At 47.2% G+C, this 22516-nt stretch overlaps 1 protein-coding gene across 3 annotated transcripts in view; it reads right to left on the bottom strand.

Moving 5' to 3' along the window:
- LOC146871944 (PAT complex subunit CCDC47) overlaps positions 1 to 22516 on the bottom strand; it is a 636305-nt gene that overhangs the window by 303500 nt on the left and 310289 nt on the right. For all 3 annotated transcript variants that reach the window (XM_085652333.1, XM_085652350.1, XM_085652340.1), the window contains exon 11: positions 10245 to 10354. In XM_085652333.1, coding sequence (XP_085508459.1) covers positions 10245 to 10354 — 110 coding nt within the window. The remainder of the gene's footprint in view (positions 1 to 10244; positions 10355 to 22516) is intronic.

Genomic DNA, 22516 nt, shown 5'->3' with positions numbered 1-22516 from the left:
GGAAGGACTTTGAACTGATAGTGCTGCCCTTGAACAGTGAACCTGAGGTATTTTTTGTGTGAGGGGTGGATGGGTATGTGAAAATACGCATCCTTGAGGTCCAGTGATGCTAGGAAGTCTCCCTGCTGGAGAAGCGGAAGGACTTGCTGTAGAGTGAGCATGTGAAAGTGCTCCGAAAGAATGTACTGGTTCAGGGGTCTCAGGTCTAATATAGGCCTGAGCGACCCGTCCTTTTTTGGAATTAAGAAGTAGAGGGAGTAAACCCCCGTGCCCCGCTCGTGGACGGGTACGACCTCGATAGCGCCTTTTAGAAGCATACTTTCTACCTCTTGCTGTAAGAGCGTCAAGTGCTCTGAAGACATAGGACGGTTTCTTGGTGGTATTGTGGGTGGAGTGGAAGTTAACTCCAGACAGTAACCGTATTTTATAATATCTTTGACCCACCTGTCCGTGGTGATGGAGTTCCACGTGGACAGGAACCGTTGTAGCCTTCCCCCGACAGGTGTTATGTGGTCGGGAGGAAGGGAGAGGGCGTCACTGCTTGTTCTTGGGGGAGGACCTGGTGTTGCCGTAGCCACGTCCTCTGCCCTTGGTACTGGAGCCACGATAGCCACCTCGGGTGTTCTTATCGTAGGTGGTCTGCGTATTACCCTTGTTATATGTTTGTTGTGACCCCTGTCCTCTGCCTGCTCCCTTGTTTCCGGGGCGACGAAAGGAGCCGCTCCGAAAGGACTGAGTTTGTAGGGCGCCCATGGACTTTGCAGTGTCCGTGTCCGTGTCCTTTTTTATCTTCGAGGGTGGCGTCAACCTCAGGCCCGAACAAAAAGTCGGGGTTGACAGGCTGATTAAGGATATTGTTTTGTACCTCAGGCTTGAATCCTGAGATACGTAGCCAGGCGTGACGTCGTAGGATGACGCTAGTGTTGATGGCCCTGGCAGCCGTGTCAGCAGCGTCTAGTGCACATTTGATGGCAGCATTTGTGAGTAGCTGTCCCTCTCTGATAAGGATTTCTGCACCTTCTTTGTAGGGGTCAGGGAGGTGTTGAAGGAGTTGCTCCATTGTGTCATAGTGCGCCCTATCGTAGCGAGCGAGGAGCGCTTGAGTGTTAGCTATGCGCCATATGCTTGCAGCTTGTGCGGCAACTCGCTTGCCGGAGGTCTCCAGCACCTTGGACTCCTTGTCCGGGGGAGGAGCGTCACCCGTTGTCTGCGAGTGTGCCCTCTTGCGGGCATTCGCCACAACGATGGAGTCGAGTGGTAATTGTCCTCTGATGTAAGTAGGATCCCCAGGTGCTGATCTGTATTTCTTATCGATCCTGGGGTTTATCACTCGTGCCCTGGTGGGTTCCCTGAAAATGTCAGTGGCTGGCTTAAGGACCCCCTTCAACATTGGCAGAGTCTTTACATGTCTTTCTGAGGATGCAAAGGTGTCCATTAGAAAGTCATCTTCGATGATATCAGAGTGAAGCTGTACATCATGGTTGTTCGCCGCCCGTTCAATCAGAGCGTTGAACGCCGCAGTATCCTCTGTGGGTGACGTTTTTGCCCCATATAGTTGTGGGTCCTGTGCATCAAGAGGTGCACTGGGGTCTGCAGGGTCGCCCCAAGTTTGGTCAGGGTCCTGCTGGTCATCAGGGTCCGTGTCCACATGGTAGGGGACTTGTTCACCCATGTAGTCCTCCAATGCATCCGTGTCGGAGCGTGTGGGGGAGGCCCGGTGTGGATCCTGGTAGGGTGAATGAAAGGGTTCATACAGGAGAGGTTCTGTGTCCACAGGCAGCTTCCTCTTTAGCGGGATCCTGAAAGGTTCCAATGGCGGTTCCGAAGTTATCCTTCGGTCGTGGAGAATCATCCTGCCAGTGTCGGCGTCGATGACGCGTGACGGTGACGGCTCGACAGGCGTAACCGCAGTTTTGGTGGCCTGTGTCCTGAGTTGAAACGCCTTCGGGATTGTGGATGGAGGCAAGCCGAAGGTAATGCTGGTCGGCACCGACGAAACCGCTGGATCGATCGAACCCGACTGGTCCTGGAGGGCAGCCTTGGTTTTGCAGCCTGGCATTGCGCCAGGCCGTACTCGGGGCGCCTTAGAGGTCGTGGCCCCCGCCAGGGTCGTCGAGGCGGCTGCAGATATCTTCTGCGCCCGTGGTGCATCGAGCCGAGGTGCGGAGATCACCGTCGACGTCTTCGACACGTGAGGTTTCGGTGTCGTCGAGGGGGTGCTGCGAGGCGTAGCAGGCGGGACGGCCCTCGGTGTCGGTGGCGTCGACGCCGGTAACCGAGCAGGTTTTTCGGCGCCGATGGCCTTCTTCCGTTTGTCGACTCCCATGTCGCCCGTCTCGAGTTCGGCACCGAAGTCCCCCTTGGTGCGGTCGGTGCCGACACGGTGCGCCGGCGTCGAAGGTGTTGAAGGCCTCGATCCGACTAGCGCCACTTTCAGTTTCGGTTTCGTAGGAACCTGAGCAGCTTTCGGTTTCGGTTTCGTGGAAGGGAAACCAGCTGGCTTAAGCGGTAATGGCTGCCGCTGAACGTCCGAGGCCGGGCCCGAGGGCGGGGCCGAAGGACTGCGTGATAGGTCTCGGGTAAGGCCCGAAGGCGATCCCTCGACCGGAGCCATAGTCTGTGGCACTGGTGAATTCTCGGTTTGAACAGGTAGGCCTTGTTCATCATCGGAGCTACTCTCTTCGGCCCCTAAGGCCTCCTCGTCGTCTCCTACCTCGGTGTCGTCTTCACCTCTGTGGAAGAGTGACTCGTCGGCCTCGTCCGATCCGGGTTCTTGGTCGGAAACGGGACTGGAGGGTAAGACTTCTACTTCTTCGACGTCGTCCGCGTCGTCGAAGATGTCAGCTGGGGCCGGTGCCGCGTGCTGCGCTTCGAGCCTCGCCGCTCGACGATTCCGCAGAGTCTTCTTTGAACGGAACCGGGCACAGGCCATACATGTCGACTCGTCGTGGTCCGGCGAAAGGCATTTGTTGCACACCGGATGGACGTCGATGTGTGGGTACTTCGCATTACATACCGGACACCTTTTGAATGGCGTCCTCGATTCCATCGTCGAAGTAGTTGATGGACAGGTAAATGCGAACAAAGTCGGTGCTGGAAGTTAGTAAACTAACAGAGAGTATCGAAAACCGATCGATAAACAGTACCGACGCGAACTAAAGGCCTCGACAAAATTTTTTCCTAACTTGAGCTAAGATAGCACATCCGAACCCAATGGCGGAAAAAAACAATCTGAGGATGGAGAGGATGCCCATGCGCACTGTAGTCCAGGGGAGGAGTCACCTATCCAAGGATACTTCGAAGACTCTTCCAGGACAACAACGTGCAAACATCCGGACCCAACACTAGGCGGCGATCTATGCACAGATATGAATTCAGCAGCCCACATGCCTCGAACCGAGGTTCTCCTCCTTAGTCGTCGTCCCGGCTCGATGTTCTTCCTGTCTGTATTCTCCTTTAATTTTCCTTCGATGAAACTCGTGCCCTTCTTTCTTCGTTAAACTCTGGAGCTTCTCGGTGACGATCCAGACCCAAAGGCGGAAAAAAGAATCTGAATATGGCGCCCCAAGGTGGGACTTCCGCAGGAAGCATGCAGACGTCACGAGAAGTACACCAAATGGTGGGACGTCGACGCCCACCTGGGCTACAAAAAAAAAAAAAAAAAGGACAAAAGAAAGACTACGATTCCGGAACCATACCACCAGACCGCGGAATAATGCACAGCATAGTGAATCCAGAAAGATTCACGCTGCAAAACTGCATTTTACTTAAAAAGCCCATTCAATTGAATGTACTATACCTGCAATGTGTTGCAATTTGCTTTCTTAAACCTGTAATCAAAACCAGTACCAGTTATACTGCAATTCTGAACTGTGTTCAAACAAGTCAATTACTTCTGCAAAGTATTTATATGCTTACCTGTACCAGGCTTGCTTGGTTCTAGAAATAAAACTGTATATTTTTTTTTTATACAAAACAATTGGCCTACAGTTCAGTTCTTGAGTGTGTGAGACCATTTGCTGACTGAGTGTGTACATCAAATGCTTTACACTGTCCTCCGATACTGCCTTACTGCTCGACCAAGTTACCACTTTAGAGAGTAAGGTTATATCTAACTTTAACCTCTGCCAAACCTCTGGAGAATCTTGGACTCTATACACACTGTACCTCCCTTTGGTGCAGTATACAGAGAGCCAGTTTCTTACAGTATGTATGTGTGCTTGAGTAATAGGTGGTTGTACAGAAATATGTCTTTTTTTTGTCTCTCAAGCAGGGTGTACCTTGTCCCTTTTTGTGAATGTTGTAATGTGTTGGTTTCGTGCCTGGTGGTGTGAATGGTCTTGTGCGTATCACGTATGAAAGGTGTGTGAATGGCATGTAAAGTGGTTAGGGCCTTGACGTGGCTTTACAGCTCACGAGCCACTTGTTCAGTTTTTTGTCCTTTTAATTATTGACAGTGCATTTCATTTTTGTGAACTCTCTTGTTAATAAATTTTTATATATTGAACAATCACTCAGTGTGTGTGTGTGTGCTTGAGGAATAGATGGCTGTGCAGTAATCTTTGTCTTTTGTGTCTCTCAGCCAAGGTCTACATTTCATCTAAGAAAAACCTACCAACTGTAGATATTGTCGTAAACTAAACACCCATGGGAGTACATGGTGATGTCTCTCTTGTGGATACCAACAAGTTATCTTACCCACAATGTCCTGCAAACCTCAAAATGAGACTGTCACATTTTTTCAGCTAAATTTGAGGTTTGCAGGGCATATCGGGTAGGAAAACGTTGGGGGATCCACGCAAGCCATACCTTATTGGAGTCTCTTAGGTGTCTAGTTTTCAGAAATGTTTGGGTTTGGTAGTCCTAAGATGGCCGCTGAGCCCGGGGCCAAAATCCCAGGTGCCCCCCTTGCAAAACCAGGTTGGTTCATGATAGGTAATTTTGAGGTCGCCTCAATAGGTTTTGGGCAGTTTCCTGTCGCGGGCACTAGGCCTACCCACACAAGTGAGGTACAATTTTTCTCGCAAGACTTTGGGGAACGCGGGGCGGGTGGAATTTTGTGGATCCACGCAGAATCCAGAACTTTCCACCACAGAATGTGAGGAAAATGTGTTTTTTTGGACAAATTGTTAGGTTTGCAAGGGATTCTGGGTAACAGAACCTGGTGAGAGGCAGTCAAGTCACCCTATCCTGGATTCCCCTGGGTGTCTAGGTTTAAAAAAATGTATGTTTGCTAGGTTTCCCTAGGTTCAGGCAGACCTAGGGTTCAAAAACTACAGCTAGGCACTTTGCAAAAAAAGGGTAATTTTTCACTGTGAAAATGTGGTGTCCACGTTGCGTTGAGCAGTTTCCTGTCATGGGCACTAGGCCTACCCACACAAGTGAGGTACTATTTTTATTGGGAGACTTAGGGTAACACAGAATTGTAGAGCAACTATTACCTATTGACTGTCTTTCATTTGGAACGCAGAAATGCATCCAATGTGTAAAAAAAGTCATTTTGAAAAAGGACTTCAAATTCTCATGCTCGTATGGGTACTCCCAATTTTGGAAATGTGCACATATCTACTGTTTCTAAACTCCATTTTTTTCCCCCCATTTCAGAAATACATAGGTGTCTTTCATACTGATTTTTTCATGTATACATTTCCCCAAAATAATTGCTATAAACCCGGTACATAATAAAAACCACTGCAAGATGCTTCTCAGTTATTGCCGTTGGGTTCTTGGTGAATCTACAAGTCCTAAATATACACACAACCAGAAAGGTCCAGCAGATGTAATGGTATATTGCTTTCAAACAGTTGTCATAATTATAAAAAGTTACAGGTGAAAACGTTGACACAAATGGCTGTTTTTTTTCAACTAATTTTCAATTTTTCCTATATTTAACTGTTAGTTTCTATAACGAAACCTTGAAGGATCTACACAAATGACCTCTTGCTGAATTCAGAATTTTGTCTATTTTACTAAAATGTATAGCTTTCCAGGATCCATTATTGCTTGCATACCCATTTCTACCATTAACAGGAAGGAGGTTGAAAGCACAAAAAAATAGCAAAAATAGGCTATGTCCCAGAAAACTGCCGAAACTAAAAAAGTTTGGTTTTCTGACAAAAGTCAGCTTGTACCTGAAAGCTGGGAAGATGTGGATTTCAGCACCACAACCCCTTAGTTGATACCATTTGCAGGGAAAAAGCCAGACGCTTTCAACTGTAGCTCTTTTTTCCCCATTTTTCCCACAAATCTAAAATGTAGCTGTATTTTGGCTAATTTCTGGGTCCCCTCCAGGGGTATTCACAAACCCTGGGTATCTTTAGAATCCCCATGATGTGGAAGAAAAGGACGCAAATTTGGCGTGGATACCTTATTTGTTCAAAAAGTTACAGGGGCCTTAGCGGAAACTACCCCAAATAGCCCAAAAAAGTCTTAGCACACAGATTTTTATATGAATTTAGATAGATCAAGATTGTAATCGGGCAAGTACTTTTAGAGTTATGAATTTACAGGTTTAGTTATGTTATCCTATTAGGGAAAAACCTACTGCATTCAGGCACTTCTCAGCGACTTACAGGAACCTCCTCCTGGACGTATGGGGCAAGGTACAAAACAGGTCACCTCAGGCAGGACCTGGGCGGTCGGGTGCATAGGTGTTTCAGCGTTGGGTGCTCTGTTCACTTTAATGGAGAAAGGTCCAGTCAAAAAGAGGCTGCAAGCTTGGACTGGGGGGGCCAGACCGGGTGAACCCACAGGGGAGCTTGGTCCTGGAGATGCTTGGGCACATAAGGACGCTGTTGGCCCACTTCTCATCGGGCAGTGGGGCTCAGGTGCAGTGGTGTCTTTAGGCGTTTGGTCCATATTGCAGGAGATACTGACTTTTGAGAGGGCCTGCACAAAAAGGCTGCAGGCAGCAATTGGGAGGCCAGTTTAGGCATTTAGGCAAACCCAAGAGTGGGCTCAGCCTTTGAGGGTCTCAGGATCCTGTTGGCATGTCACCTACCTTGGACTCTGGCTGTGGGACGCAAGTGAAGAGGTGCTTTGAGGTGTTGGGTGGCAGCGGTCGGAGACTCACTGTCTTGGTTCTGCAGTAAAGGACAAACAGGACAACTGGGCCACTCTCAATGAGGTTCACACTGTCCCTGAAGTGCCTCTTCCACTGCATTGGTGTCCAGGCACAACAAGCCTTGGTTACTGCAAGGGGTTCGGTACTCTCGATATTGGTACTGGCCGGCTCTAGTCAGTGCCGGCGTCCCCACACTTGAAGGGAGGACGGATCAGACCTGTGGGAGCACGACAACCTCCTCCTGGGCAACTGTAGTGTTTGTAGTCCAAGTAAGCTGCAGGACGGTGAACCAGACCTTGCTTCTATGATGGCTGCAGGGGTGTAGCTCCTCTACTCCAAAGGAGTGCTTTGGTGATTTGTGTAGCACTGGTTGCCCTCCGGTTTTCTTAGAGTCTGCACAGTGGCAGGATGTTTCTCCACGTGGGTCGGGTGCAACAGGCAGGCTGGCAGGATTGGCGCAAAGACCGTTGTTGCTCCTCTGTTCTCTGGTCAGCAATATTCTTTATCCACTCCTTCCTTGTGTCCATTGAATGTAGAGTCCTAGCATCAGGGGTGCCACTTAAATACTATATTTAGGGGCGTTACAGGGAGTGTCAGGTAGCAGCCAATGGGCTACCTACCTTTAGAGTTACTACAGCCTCTATATAAACAGTTCCTGTTGGAAATGGGCATAACCCTGACTCAGAGGACCGAATTCCACCAAAAACTAAGATGGTGGAATTTTCCGAGTCGTGTTCACTTCAGGTAACCCACCTTAGGGGTGGTACTAGCCTGAGGGTGAACACTCCTCCCGACTAGCTATTAGTCCTGCTCATACTGGTGCCAAATGGACCCTGGACAGGGAGTGGCAATTCTCCTGTCTGGGGGAAGCCAGGGTCGCATGTCAAAGGCAGTGGAGGCTTTTGAAGCCTCCTGCCTGGATATGCTGATTACTAGTCATCCTGCTTGGAGGAGGTGATAACACTTCCTGCCAGAGCAGGAATTGCTTCCAACCTCAGAGAGCATGGGCTCCACACCAGCGGGTCAGAAACAGGTCTGTGGTGGCAGGTTGGACAGGGCTTGTCGACCAAAACACTAGAGGTAGGTAGGTTTTCAGGGGCTACCTCTAAGGTACCCTCTGGGTGCATGTACTAATAACTCCCTCACTGGAATCTGTGTAGCTTTATTAATAAAAGGTGTTTGATACCAAACACCATAGGTTTCAGTGAAGTCATTATGTAGCTGGGAAACTCGTTTTGACCAGTGCCCAGTACATACCTTAAGATGGCTTCCCTGTGCATTTGTAATATCTACTAATGGAACTAGACATCACAGGGGCATATCTGGTCACGCAAATATGCCCTCACATGCAATAATATGCACCACCCTGCCGTAGGGCTGCAAGGACTGCTGTAGGGGTCACTTGCGATATTAAATGCAGTATTAGGGGACATGGCACACCGGGTGTATGTTAGGTTTTCATTTTCAAAGCACCTTATCACACAGCCTGCAGTGGCAGTCTGCATGCGTTTGGTGCTGGTTCCCTTAGAGTGGCACAAGATATGCTGCAGCTCTTAGGGACCATATTTAGTACCTATGCCCTAGGTAGCAGGGGTACCACTTACTAGGGAATTACAGAGGTGCTAAAGGCCTGGCCAATTGGAGATCAATTGACCAGTAACCTTGTTTTGGGGAAAGACAGACACTAGGGATCTGGTTAGCAGGAACCCAATGCTCTTCAGTCAAATATGCATCAAATACAAGGCAAAAACGGGGGGGGGGGGGGGGAACAACTACTGCACCAAAACTCAGTTTCCTACAAATATGCAAAATAATATCCCCTTGGTAGGCTTGCCGAAGTGCGTGAAATGGCCTGAAATGGGGACGTACTTGGGAGACATGGCTTTCTACGGAGGTGGCACCCCAGGGCTGGTCTCCATTCTATGCACCGAAACGTGTGCGTAGGATCCCAGCCAGGCACCGGCTCCTGGGTGTGGGGGTTCGGTGGGGAGGGTATTGGGGTGGGGGTTAATATGAGCCCCATCCTGTGGTGGAGTGCTTCATCCATTTCAGAGACAGGAATCTTATATTGCAGTGGGCGCGGGCTCAGGCAAACTTCCAAGTTGAAACTGCTACATGGCAGACTTGCCGGACTACACGTTAGCGGTGCAGTGAAAGTGCATCTTGTTTCTGGCAGTAAACAAACGAATGTGTGAAGCCGGCCTCAAGTACATGTTAATAATAATCCAAGCCTGGCTAAGTGTGATGATTGAATGCAGCACCCTATTCTTTGAGACTTCATCTGAAGTCTGACATTGGCTGAAACACCAAAGGCGGGCATGAAATGCATAACATGTTGCCACCCACCGCCCCCTAGGCGCAGGAGGTGCCAGAGGCGGAATGGATAAGGGGTGTGGCAACTGCCTAGGCAGCAAGTCAAAGCGGAATGAGCAGCGGCAGTGAAGATGGTAAATGCATTCGCCGTGTTAGTGCATATAGCTGGAAGTGTAACACGTTGGCGGTCTCCCTGGATGGCACAGACTTAGACACTCCTGGAGGAGGCAGGATAGAGCCCAATTTGATAAGCTGTGATGGTTTACTTAGCTCTCGGCGCTGTGAGGATCTAAAAACCACTTAAGTTTAAGGCAAACTAATTGTAGAGGACACCTCAGAGCTGTTAAGGGCCTCTGCAGGCCAAATGTGTGGAACCCTATGTATACTGCAGATGAGGGACTGCATCGGCAGGAGAAAAAGACATGTGCGCCAGGGCACCTCCTTTATTGCTCTCATAACTAGAACCGACATGGGGACCTGAACTGAACTTCATTTCACTGTTTGGTTTGTTGGAAAGGTGGCTGTTGCCCCTTAATATTAGAATTTTATGGATCTTTGAGGAGGCACCTGCAGGGACTGTATTTTGTTGCAGTTATTCTCTCAGTGGAGCTGCCAAAGGTGCTCGATACAGTCCAGTGGGATTTCCTGCAAGCAGTGATGATGATGCGCATGGCTCTAGGTGAGAAGTGGATCCGGTGGGTCACCCTACTTTATGCGAGTGTGAGGGTCTGGACAGGCCAATATATATCCAAACCATTGCATCAAACACTGCAGACATCAGCTTTCAAAGGTAAAGTTCAAAAATCAGTTTCACTAACACAAATGACTGGGTCGAGCACATATAGAAGCCAAAATGTAGTCTCCTTACCTCTCTATTAAGACGGAATTTCCTGACTTTGTCAATGGAGTAAATAACCATGTTCATCAGTGGGAGCATTCCTTCCATGTCCTTTGGGGAAGTGTTCCCTAAGCCAGGCACTATAAGAGAAATAAGATAAACATATTGGCACAGACTGAAGAATAAGTCTACTGCATTTGTATTTTTATAGAGGTGTAGTGTATAATGGAAGCAGTTGTCAGGAAAGAATCTCCAACCACGTTAAAGAACAGCTTTAATGGCGAATCTGGAGTGTGCACGTGGACATCACCTGCCCATATACACAGGATACCGCCATGTATTGTAGCAGGTACATAGGTTGGACATGGATCCCCACCTTTCAGGGAGACATACATCTTTCTTTTATGCCCAAGATAGGATTAGAGAAAGAGAGCACATTTATGAGCCCTTAGTGAAATTTAAACTAGAGAGCCATTAAGTATTCTCAACCACAAGGGTATTGGTAAAAAATGACCTCTGCCCAGGCCTATAAACATGATGCCAGCACCTTACTGGTCCAACATCGGTGCAAAAATAAATAAATAAATAAATAAATTAAAAAAAACACCGAGATGATGCCTACATGTCACAACACAACTGAGGTCCAGCATGATGAATAAAGTATGTACATGTATGCGACAACCATTTTCGTTTTTTTTATTTATTGTTGCAAGATGGTGGGGGGAAAAAAGGAAAGGGCGCGGAAAAGCAAATTAAATTTATGAGCAGAAGAGGCTATGTAGGAAACAGGGTTTTTGTTGCAGTACTACCTGCATGAGCAGATATGCCCTTGTGCTGGTCGGTTCTATTACTGCCAGTACAAGTGACCAGGGAAGCCATTTTAGAACATGCGCAGGGCACTGGTGAAAACTAGTTCCCCAGCTACATGATGGATTCATTGAAAATAGGGATGTTTGGTATCAAACATTTCGTATTGGTAAACGCACACTGATGCTAGTGTTGGATTTACCAGTACATGCACCCAGAAGGCACCTTCGAGGTGTCCCCTGAAAACCTACCAGCCTCTAGTGTCCTGGCTGACTGGTTTCTTCCAGCCTGTCGGCTGAGATGCGGTTCTGACCTCCTAAGGTGAGAGCCTTTGCTCTCAGGGGACACAGAACAAAAGCCTGTCCAAGAAAAGGGTGCAATATATTTCCTCCCACAGGATGACCTGCTGATTAGCCCCCTTGGTCTGGCAAGCTTCAAAGAAGCTGCCGCCTTTGTAATACGAATCTAGTTCCCCTCATAGGAGAGGAAGCCACCCACCCCCTTCCAGAGTCCTCTTGGCACCTAGACAGGCTGAAAAATTAGCTACACAGGTAGGGGTGACACCTCCATGCTAGTACTATCAAGAAGGTGGACACGTTTCTTTAGTAGCCATCTTTGTGACTTCTGGGACAGGGTTATGGCCACTTCCACCAGGAAGTGGTCATATAGGGGGGATAGTGACCCCAAGCGTCAGTAGTCCATTGGCCCCTATCCTAGACTTTCCTAATGCCCTAAATACAGTATTTAGGAGAGTCCCTGGCACCAGAGAAGCAGATCCCAATGACCTAAGAAGAGAGGACACCGAAGAGTAGCAAAAGCAGAGAGGAGAGAAGAAGCAGTTGACCTGGTACCAGCCTCACCGGCCTGTCTGCATCCCTCGTTGAAAACTGTGCCTAAGTGGACTTGTCCTGCAGCTGTTGACTCAAGAATCGTGGGAGGAGTGCCTGCCTTCGAAGAAGACTCAAGACTTCCCATGAACAGTGCACCTGTTCTGAAGAAACTCTAAATGAGAGAACTGAGGCCTTCGAAACCGCCAAAACCAGACACTCGAAGTCACCACTGCACCCGTTTCTCCGGCGTGAGTTGAAGTGAGCCAACAATGCAGACAATGTTCCCCAGCCCTCGAGTCCACAGTGGTTCCAACAATCCTTGTCTCCATGACATGGCCTACAGCCTCTGCACGCAGGCACCCTCAACCGCGACTGGTCTAGTAAGGAAATACCAGATGCCTAAGGACACCTCTGCATCAGTCACCCCTTGGCCAAGAAGGACCAAAGGTACCCCCATGCCAGAACATCGCAAGGCCTGAGCCCACTTGCTGGTTCAGCGTGATTGGTCACTGCTTAAAGAGCCTGCAGGCTCTGGCCAGGAGACCAATCTCCATTGAAATACATTGGGTTCCCGACACCGATTTGCAACCTGAACCCGGCTGCTCTCGTGCAGCTGGTGGTGTACTGTTGGTGCTGCCTTGGACCTTGCCCACCACTCTCCTTAACTCATGGTGATTGGTCCCGTAAGTCGATGTACTGTACTTGTATGCAGAACTTCCGTCCACAGGGTACTATTGCAGAACTCAAACTGCACTACGTCCAGTGAAAATAATTTTTATTTAAAAACTTACTTACCTGAACGATTTTTCACTTATGCCTAAACATGTATGAAGATACTTGCTATTTTTATAAATTGGTGTGGCTCTCCTTCTTGAGTCAAGTTGTCATTTATTAATCATTGTGTGTATTTGAAAATGTCTTGCACTCCTCTGTGTTAAATCTAAGGCTGCTTGACCACGCTACCCCTTAATAGAGCACTTTGGAATTTCAAACGAAGCCCTTGTCCACTCATAAGGGAACCCCCTGGACACTTTACCCTGTATATCAAATACACAAGACAAGCACTGGCAAAGCCAATAGGTCTAGCTATATTTAGAAAATACATTATGGTTTTGATAAGCCACTGGACATAGTTATGTATCGGGGATTATCTGAAAATGTGCATGTACACCACGGAGTGCAGACAGATGCGCGGATTGCGTGAAAGAAGAAAAGAGCAGTACCAAACGGCTTGTCAACAAACAGGTGCAGACCATCAAAGGGCATGTATATAGGCTCGATTGTGCATCCCCTGAAAAGCCTGTGGCCTGCAGCCAGGCATAGCGTCTAAAAGCCACTTTGGAAGCCCACTGCCCTGTCAATGTTATCAGTTGTGTCCAATCCACACCTTGCAGTGAATTTCGCTGCATCCTGGACATCGGATACAGCTTGGGTAAGAATCACTCAAGCTTCGATTGGAGCCAACCATGTGTGGGAACATCGACACACAAGGCAAGTGGTATCAAAAGACCCCAGGGCCAAGCTTTTAGAGGAAAACATATTCCGAAACATGCACAGCCTCTAGGACTCTGTCCAAGGAGCAAAAATCGGAAAGCCCCTGGGTTGACTCTCACTGAGGAAACCTGCACCACCAAACTCTAGGAAGTGGGATGCTGGGTCAAGAAGTGGGGTCCCACGGAGCTGAACGTTAGTGTTGGGCCACTTAGTGATTTACCAGGGTTTGAACCAGGACCCCAGCACCCAGGAAGTCTGGGAAGCACAGAGCGGGGCTTAGAGCGCGGGGTGTTGTGCTTCTTTTGAGGATTTGGTAGAGTCCAGAAAAGTCAAATGGTGCTTCAACTTCTTTTTCAATTTACCTGACAAAGAACTGCTCGGGTAATTGCTCTGGGAATGGGCCTGTGATCGTCTGTGGGATCAAAACAGTGTTTGGGAGCGAAGACGTTTGGCACCATGTCCAGAGTAACTTCATCGCTCTCTCCTGAATCATCTGTAGGTGCATCTGTAGGTGCATTGAGAGGTAGTCCGAGCAGGCCTTTGAGTCATGGCTCGAACCCAGGCACCACAAGCAGACCAAGGTGGGACAGGTCACATATCTGTGTGTGGCATTCTCCACACGGTTTGAAACCCATAGGTTTCTGAGGGGGTGTAGCCTTAGCACACTGGAAACAAAAACAGCTAAACAAAAGCTCAGAAAAAGTTGGTAAAAGAAGGACCAAGGTAGCTCTATGGATTTGCAAATGTTGGTGCCGAAAGAAAGGAACAGATTTTAGAGCACCGGGGTGGGGCCTATATAGGCTCTAGATGCGTCACATCTGAGGTGGATGACGTTAACGGGGTACAGTTGGCACCATCTGGCACGCAAAGGTGCTGCTGAAAATGTTCTGGGTTCAGTCTGTAACCTGGGGAATATTCTAAAGGTAAGGAATCTGTGGTTCGAAGTCTCTTCCAGAAATGTTTCCACATTAGCATTCTGGTGCAAACATCAGCACTCTCAGCCACGTTTTTAACATTTTATTGTCATAGAAGGTTGAAGGAGCGGTAAAAGGCAGACAGTTCCAAATATTTTCAATTTTGAAATCTGGTAGCAACATTTACAAATTCCTCCACAATGAATAAACACTGACTAAGAAACATGTAGGCATCAAGCCAAGCTGTAGTAGAGGTAGAACTGGGGTCCGCGTGTCTGGGGTCAATAGAGCACCTATAGTCACAGCTTGACACAGCAGGCAGGCCGCTAAGGGAGAGAAGGACTTTGCAGTGAACAGTGACCTTTCTGGAGAGGCTTCTCTCAGATAGCCAAGGGCTATGGATGTGAATACCTTTCACTAGTGGCCATTTTTCACAATTAGGATGCTAATAAAAGGACAAGGTAACAAGACTAAAGAAGGAAACCATGCAACAAGATTATCTTGATTAGCTGTAAATCACCATATTTTTTTAACATCAAACATACATTTATTTAGTCAAGTTGTGATCCGTCCTCTCTGTTGGCATGAGTGGAACTGTATGTGATAATCAGAAGGAATTTTTGTGCACATATTTGAAGATGCATACGATGCAACTGAACACTTCTATGTACAGAATCCAGCTACATAAACATACCACTCGGGAATATGTTTTTTAAACCCTAGAAAAACACAATCTCCAGCAAATATAGGTGTTATAATGAATAAACACTTATAACCACACATTTCCATGGAGACAGAAACACTGGAAAATAGCCACTGGAATGTATTTAAAAAAAAAAAAAAAGAAACCAGCAGATCAACAAACAAAATACTTAAAAGGGAAAACAAACTCACACCTGATGAGAACATTTTATGCCCATGGAATCAATCCACTTCCAAGCCACATCTGGTGAAATGGATGAAGATGAAAGAGGAGGTGGGCAGACAATCCAGCAATCAAAGGAGGTTTGCCAAACTAGACTGCCCTGCTCAGGATTAGAAGACAGAAAAATCAGACTGGAGCCAGATGGTAAAGTCATGCGACTCGGCAGCTGACAGTTGGTGCAGAGGTGGGAGCAAATTGGTTTTAACTTCGCTCATAAATGGAGATAAATCTAAGCCTGCAATAGCTGTGTACAGGGTCTCATGAAAATAGGAAATGCCTTCAAAGGTAGACTAGAGGCCTATACTGGATCCACCTGAGAAATGTACTCCCATCCACCGGCATAAAAAAAAAAAAAGGCACAATAGAAACCATCCAGAGACTATGAAGAAAAGGAGGCACAAAATGTTTCCTTGATATCTACCACACAAACACAAACCTACCAAAATGTCATAGTGGACTTGACAGAGGCCGTGGAAGAGTAAACCAAGTGCCTGGGTCTCTGGGCTTTGAACCGTGAGGACGTATGCAATCACGTCAGCCTGAAGAGTCCCAGTTGACTTCGACTAAGGGCACATCAAAGACCTGGGAACTGGAAATATTATTCCTTCTGCATTGCTAGAAAAATATTTTACAAAGCGTTTGCGGCAGTGCGCAACATATCAGGGTCAGTATGGATTGGACTAGTCATCCGAAGCCATCCAGGGTCAAAACAGCAGGCAGAGGAGCATATCCCGGGCCCAGAAGCACCATAAGGCATGAAGGTGCATCAGAGAATGTCAGTGAGGTGAAGAGGGCCAGGAGAGTGGGCCTGAAATAGTCAAGCCAGAACCCGGTTCTGGAAAATCGTGTAGTAGGTCAGCCAACACCAGGCCCCGCCCTGGAACACAGGAACAGAGGATGACACTGGAGTCAGGGATGATACCAAACAGAAGACCTGTCCCAGGGTCAAGAGCTTGTCAGATAGGAAGAACACTTCTCAAACGGACTAGTGTAAAAGGCCCTTGAGAGGAAGACCACAACAAAGAGGACGAATAAGGAAAAATTACATCAGAAGCTGGGTCCAGGAGGAGATCTGTCTGGGTCAATATAACCCTCTGTCTTATGCAGATCATCAGAGGGCATCTCTGCCTTCACAGCAGTCTACAGAGAAAAAATCTTGAACCACACAGGACCTAGGATGGCTCAGGGTTCGGACTAACCTGGGTGGTGAAACCGAACTGCAAGACACTGAAGTGGGGATAAAGCAGAAGAAAACCAAGCTTACAGCACAGCAAAACCTTTAGAAAGAAGAACACTTCAGATAAGACTATATCAGAACCGTGAAGAAGGGAGTGAAAAAGGATAACTGATGTCAGAGTGACAAGTGGCACCTTTTTTAGGCTCTGTGGTGTCATATCCAGGGATGTGCTTGAGTCGAGTCAGAGGCATGGTGCTATTTATTGGCACAGAAGAGCTAGTACAAGTTTTCCAGATCCATCTAAAAGATTCATGATGTAGCTGGTGGTGGTCTTCCCTGTGGACTGGGATCATATACTGGACCCTGTTGCTGTAAACACTGAACTGCATGGTGAAGAGAGAAACTGCCCTCCTGAATGAAAGGAAGGTTAGGATTAGGCCCTACTGACAAATTTCTAACTGGAGGACAACTCTAAGTACTCATTCACTGTTAGAACTGGCATCCTTAGCATGGTTTACCCTTATCTTTTTGCCTCTGCCTCCTGTATTTTTGCTGTATGCCGAATTTCGTTTTTGCTGGTCTAGATGCTTACTTTGCCACTGCTGATAAGTGGCAAAGTGCCAGTGCTCCCTCTATAAATTGTGAATATGTATTGGTGTTTCCATGATTGGCTTGTTTGACTTACTACTAAGTCCCTAGTACAGTACACAGTGTGTGCGCGCCGAGGGTCTAAGTCACATGCTGCTAGTGGGCTTGCAGCACTAATTGTGCCACCTACACAAGCAGCCCTTCAAAGCAGTCTCAGACCTGCCACTGCAGTGTCTGCACACAGTCTCTACTGCCATGTCAACCTGGCAAGTGCACCCACTTGCCAGACCCTAACCTGCCCTATTATTACATGCGAGTCACCCCTAAGGTAGGCCCAAGGAACCCCTGTGGCCAGAAGAGAATAACTGTAGCTTCCTTTTTGAACTACACTTGCTCTGGGTTTTTACTTTGGTCTTATAAATTCTGAAGAAAAGTGCACCTTTTTGACATGGTCAACCCCACTTTTTGCCTGGTATCTGATGCAAATTTGACAGAAGTGCACCGGGTTCCTGCTATCTAGGTCCCCAGTGCCAGATCTCTTTCCTAAAATTGTAAAATAGTTGCCTCAGTTGGCAATACCTTTAGCACCCCCAGCAAATCCCTAGTAAATGGTACCCCTGGCACGTGGGGCAAGGAGGCTAAAGAGGGTCCCTAAGAGCTGCAGCATTTATTGTGCCACGCTAAGGGACACGTCAGCACCAACATGCAAACTGCCATTGCAGGCTGCGTGCCATGGTGCAGAGAAAAGTGAAGACACATCATGGCACACCACCTGTGTGCCATGCCTGCAGACACTACATGCAGTATAGGTAAGCCGCTCATACAGCAGGCCTTACAGCCATAAGGCTGGGTGCACTATACTACATGTGTGGACATATATGCATGAGCAGATATGACCCTGTGATGTCAAAGTCAATTCTTAGATAGTACAAGTGAACAGGGAACCCATTTGGAGTACAGCTACATGATGGCTTTACTGAAACTAGAGATGTTTGGTATCAAACATCTCGTATTAATAAACCCACACCGATTCCAGTGATGGTTTTATTAATATATGCACCCAGTGGACACATTAGAGGTACCCCCTGAAAACCTACGCACGACTAGTATGCTTGCTGACTGGTGTAGACCAGCCTGCCACCACAGACAGGTTTCTGACCCCCTAGATGTGAGAGCTTGTGTGCTCAGAGGGTAGAAACAATGCCTGATCCAGCTGGAGGTGTCGTCACCTCCTCCAATCATGATGGATAAGTGATCAGCATGTCAAGACAGGAGGCTTCAACGGCCTCTGCCGCCTTTGATATGCGACCCAGAGTTACCCCACAGGGTAAGTGTCACACACTGTCCGGGCCCATTTGGCACCAGGACAGGCGGGAAAATTACCTAATCAGGAGGCATGTCCCCCTCGAAGACTACTTACACCCCTAAGGTGGGCTACCTGATGTCGAACAACTTTTATAATACCACCATCTTCGTTTTGGTGGAATTAAGCTCTCTGGTTCAGGGTTATGCCCACTTCCCACAGAAGTGGTCATATAGGCGGTGTAGACACCCTACAGATAAGTAGCCCATTGGACTCCTCTTAATGTCCCTAAATTGAGCATGTAGGTTAAACCCCTGACACCAAGAACTCATTCTACAGATTAAGAAGAAGAGGACAAAGAAGAGCCACGGGAAAAGTGAGAACTGAAGACTGCTGTGGACTTTTGGCACCAAACCCTACCTGTCTCGCCAATCGTGACCAGGGACTTGTCCTGCACCTGACCAGCTTTCAAGAGCCCCAGGAGACTGCTAGCCCTTCGCAAACTGCCAGCAATCTTCCTTGGAGTAGAGGAGCTACTCCCTGCAGTCACCAGGCACTGACACGCAAAGTCTGGTTGACGGAGTTGCCACTCCCCAACCAGCGCGACAAGAGGACTCTGCGCTCCTGAAGGTCAGATATGTCCCCCCACCAAGCGAGAGGACAACAGGACCAATACCTGGGGAACCAGATCCCTTGCAGCAAATAGAGCCCATGAGAGTCCAATCTGGATACCCACTGCACAGAGACTTAACAGCCGTTGAGGGACGCCAACACTGCAGAGACCCACTTCTAGAGTAGCTCAGATGCCCTGTTTTTGCACCCTCAACGACTAACAACTGCAAGGCCCTAGAACGCACAGAGCCCATCCGACCTTTTCAATTTGCACCCGAGCGCCCCAGCCTGGGTACAAACAAACCAACTGTGCCCTCTTGTCCCCAGGACACTTGCAACCCGAACCCCGGTTGGCTCCCAGACTTGACCCCAAGTCCCCTGCTGCAGTCTGTATCTAGGTGGCCCCCCTTCTTTCCATTGGCGTTGCGCGAGTACAGCTACCAATCCGACCAGCACCTCTGCACCCAGACGCCCGAGGGAAGGTAACGATTAACTGCTGGTGATACTTTGGACCTTGGCCCTTTGCGACTTTAAGGATACCCTCGGAAACCAATCCCAAATAACTGTATGCAACACATGCCTTTTCTCCCATAGGGAAGCATTGCTGCGTAAAGACGCATTTAAGTGAACTATTTACTCACCTGTAAAAATTTATATTGAAAAAAGTACCTTTTATAACGAAGTTCTTGGTATCGAAATTTACATAAAAAGAAGTTATTTTTCTAAATTGGTCTCGGATTTATTCTCGAGTGTGTGACTCATTTATTACCTCTGCGAGTACATCAAATGCATAGCACTAACCTCTGATAAGCCTAAACCCCTCACCCACACTACCTCAAAAGAAAGCATTTAGTGTCAACATTTTTACCTCTGTAAACCAATAAGGGTTGCCTGGACTTCCTACACAGTGTACCTCGTTTTGGCTCACTATGTAAAGATCCAGCTTCCTACAAATTCAAGCTCTTTGAATTGAACGAATTAGTTATCAGTCCAGAAAGAAGATTAGAAGTAATGCACAATAACAAAGTCACTAACCATCCTCAGAGTTTATAAATTTAGAGGAAATACAGATAACCTGTTCTCATATTAATGTCCATTTAGATGGATCGAGGGAGGCACGGTCTACTTCTAGTAAGTGGGCTGTAGATATGGCCATAGACTTCTGCCTAGAAATTGGGCTGCTTTCCTGCTAATTCGCTGCTTCTCATCTTTTACTTCTCTACCCAATGCATAGTTGGTCTTCCCAGCAGCTCTCTCCTATTTCCTAATTCCTTTCACTGCATTATCTTGCTTTAGTCCAGAGCTCTTCTCTACCTGGTTTCCCTGCCAAGCACTTACTGTCAAGTGGCTTCTTCCCTCTCACCATTCAAAATCTAGCTTCGATACCTAGAGCTGATTTGCCCACGCTCGTAAAAAAAACACCAATAATTGAAAATAAATCTGACATCCTTTCCAGTTAAAACAGATTGGGGACAGTGGCGTAGTGCAGTGGGTGCGGGCCGCCCCGGGTGTCCTCACGGAGGGGGTTGACAAAAAAGGAAAATGGAAAATACTACTTACTAGTATGCATCTGTGTGAGAAAGTGGCTCTGTATATACTGTTCCTTAATAGGTACAGGGTGTACAGAGTCCACAGACCAAGGGTTTGACAGAGGTTAAAGTTAGATATAACCTTACTCTCCAAAGTGGTAGCCTGGTCGAGCAGTAAGGCAGTATCAGAGGACGTGTAAAGCATTTGTTGTACACACTCAGTCAGCAAATAGTTCCACACACTCAATAACTGAACTCTAGGCCAATGGTTTGTATATAAAAAAATATATGCTTGTTTTATTTTAGAACCAACATTTGGGATTAAAATATACTCTCGACAGGAGAGGTTTCATAAAAACACATATATATGCAAGACTTTTTAGTAAACAGTTACAATTAGTTGCAGTAGGCAACTCTATTTCTAAACACAATACATTGAGCTCAATGAGATTATATGCAACAGATTACTTTGTAGATTACTTTTGTAATTCCAGGCTTGGATCCTAGATCCAGTCCTGGGTCAGTTCTCAGAATCAGCTGTTGAAAGTCGACTTTGGTACTGTAGTGATTTTTAAATAATATTTAGCTATTTCAAAAGTGAGCACTTAGAAAATATTTCAGAGCAAACAATCAATGATTCCCTATGGAAGGAAATGTAGGTTACAGGTACAGTAGGTTATCGTTACTTTTGTAATCCAGTACTGGGTGTCTAGACTCAGTACTGGGACATTTATCCAAAACAGGCAAGTAATTAGGTTTTCAGATGTTATACGATTTTTGAGGAATATTTAGAAATTGCAGAAATCAACACTTAGAAGAAATTTCATAGAAAAGCAGTCAATGGTTTCCTATGGAAGGAAGATGAGTTAAAGGTAAGTATAGTTGTGGGTACTTTTCAGAGTCAGTGCTGGGCACCAAGATCCAAAGTGAGGGAGTGTTGTTTGAGTTGTTTGAGCTTCTGAACCAGTAACAGAATGAGCGGGAGAGGTGGAAAAGCGTATGGAAATCTGCCTGACCAGTTCATCCATAGTGCATTGCCTTTGGACAATGGGTGTGGATATTTGGAGGCAAAGCTGGGACATTTTGCGTTTTGGTGTGTGGCGAACAGATCTATGTCTGGATAACCCCCACATGTGAAAGAATGGAAGAAGAACTTGAGGATGAAGTTCCCATTCGTGGATCTGCTGTGTTTGATGACTGAGTAGAGCCACAATCTGATTGAGTACTCCTGGTAGATGTTCTGCGAGGAGGTAAATGTTTTGAGGAATGGCCCATCTCCATATGCATTGCGATAGTTGTGAAAGCTGAAGAGTGTGTCCCCCCTGCTTTTGTATGTAATACATTCCTGTCATGTCTGTACCGATCAAGACAGCTTTGCCTAGTAGCAAAAGTTGAAAAGACTTTAGTGCTAGAAAGAATGCCAGTAACTCCAGGGGATTTATGTGGAGTTGTTTTTGTTGATGGGTCCATATACCCTGAAAGGTTTGGTTTTGGAGATGAGCTCCCCATCCGGTGAGCGATGCGTCTGTGGTTAACACCATTTGTGGAACCAGGTCGAGGAATGGCCGCCCTTTGGATAGGTTTTGCGTGTTCCACCACTGCATAGAGCGATGTGTGCAGCTGTCCACCAACAAAAGATCTGTTAACTGACATTGAGCTTGGATCCACTGATGTGCTAAACATTCTTATAGGGGATGCATTTGAAGTCTTGCATAAGGAGCGATGAGGATGCAAGAGGCCATCAGCTCTATTAGCTGCATGAACACTCGAGCTGGAAGGGAGTGCTGAGGTTGGAATTTTGATATGAGAGCTTGCATGCGGCCTATCCTGACTGGATTGGGGTATGCAAGGGCTTTTGAGGTATCTATTGTGGCACCTAGATACTGAATAATGTGAGACGGTTGAAGGTGTGACTTGGGTAGATTTATTGTGAATCCCAAGTCGTGGGCCAGCTGGATTGTTCTGTGTGTATTGTGTACACAGTGTGTGTGAGACTTGGCTTTTATGAGACAGTCGTCAAGATAAGGAAACACGTGAATGTGTTATCTGTGCAAATGAGCTGCGACTACTGCGAGACATTTTGTGAAGAGTCGGGGTGCTGTAGTCACTCCGAATGTGAGGAC

Source organism: Triturus cristatus, chromosome 1_1 (genome assembly GCF_964204655.1).
Source record: "Triturus cristatus chromosome 1_1, aTriCri1.1, whole genome shotgun sequence".
In the NCBI taxonomy this organism is placed as follows: domain Eukaryota; kingdom Metazoa; phylum Chordata; class Amphibia; order Caudata; family Salamandridae; genus Triturus; species Triturus cristatus.
Note: the sequence above shows the minus strand (reverse complement) of the source record. Positions and strands in the feature narration are given on the sequence as shown.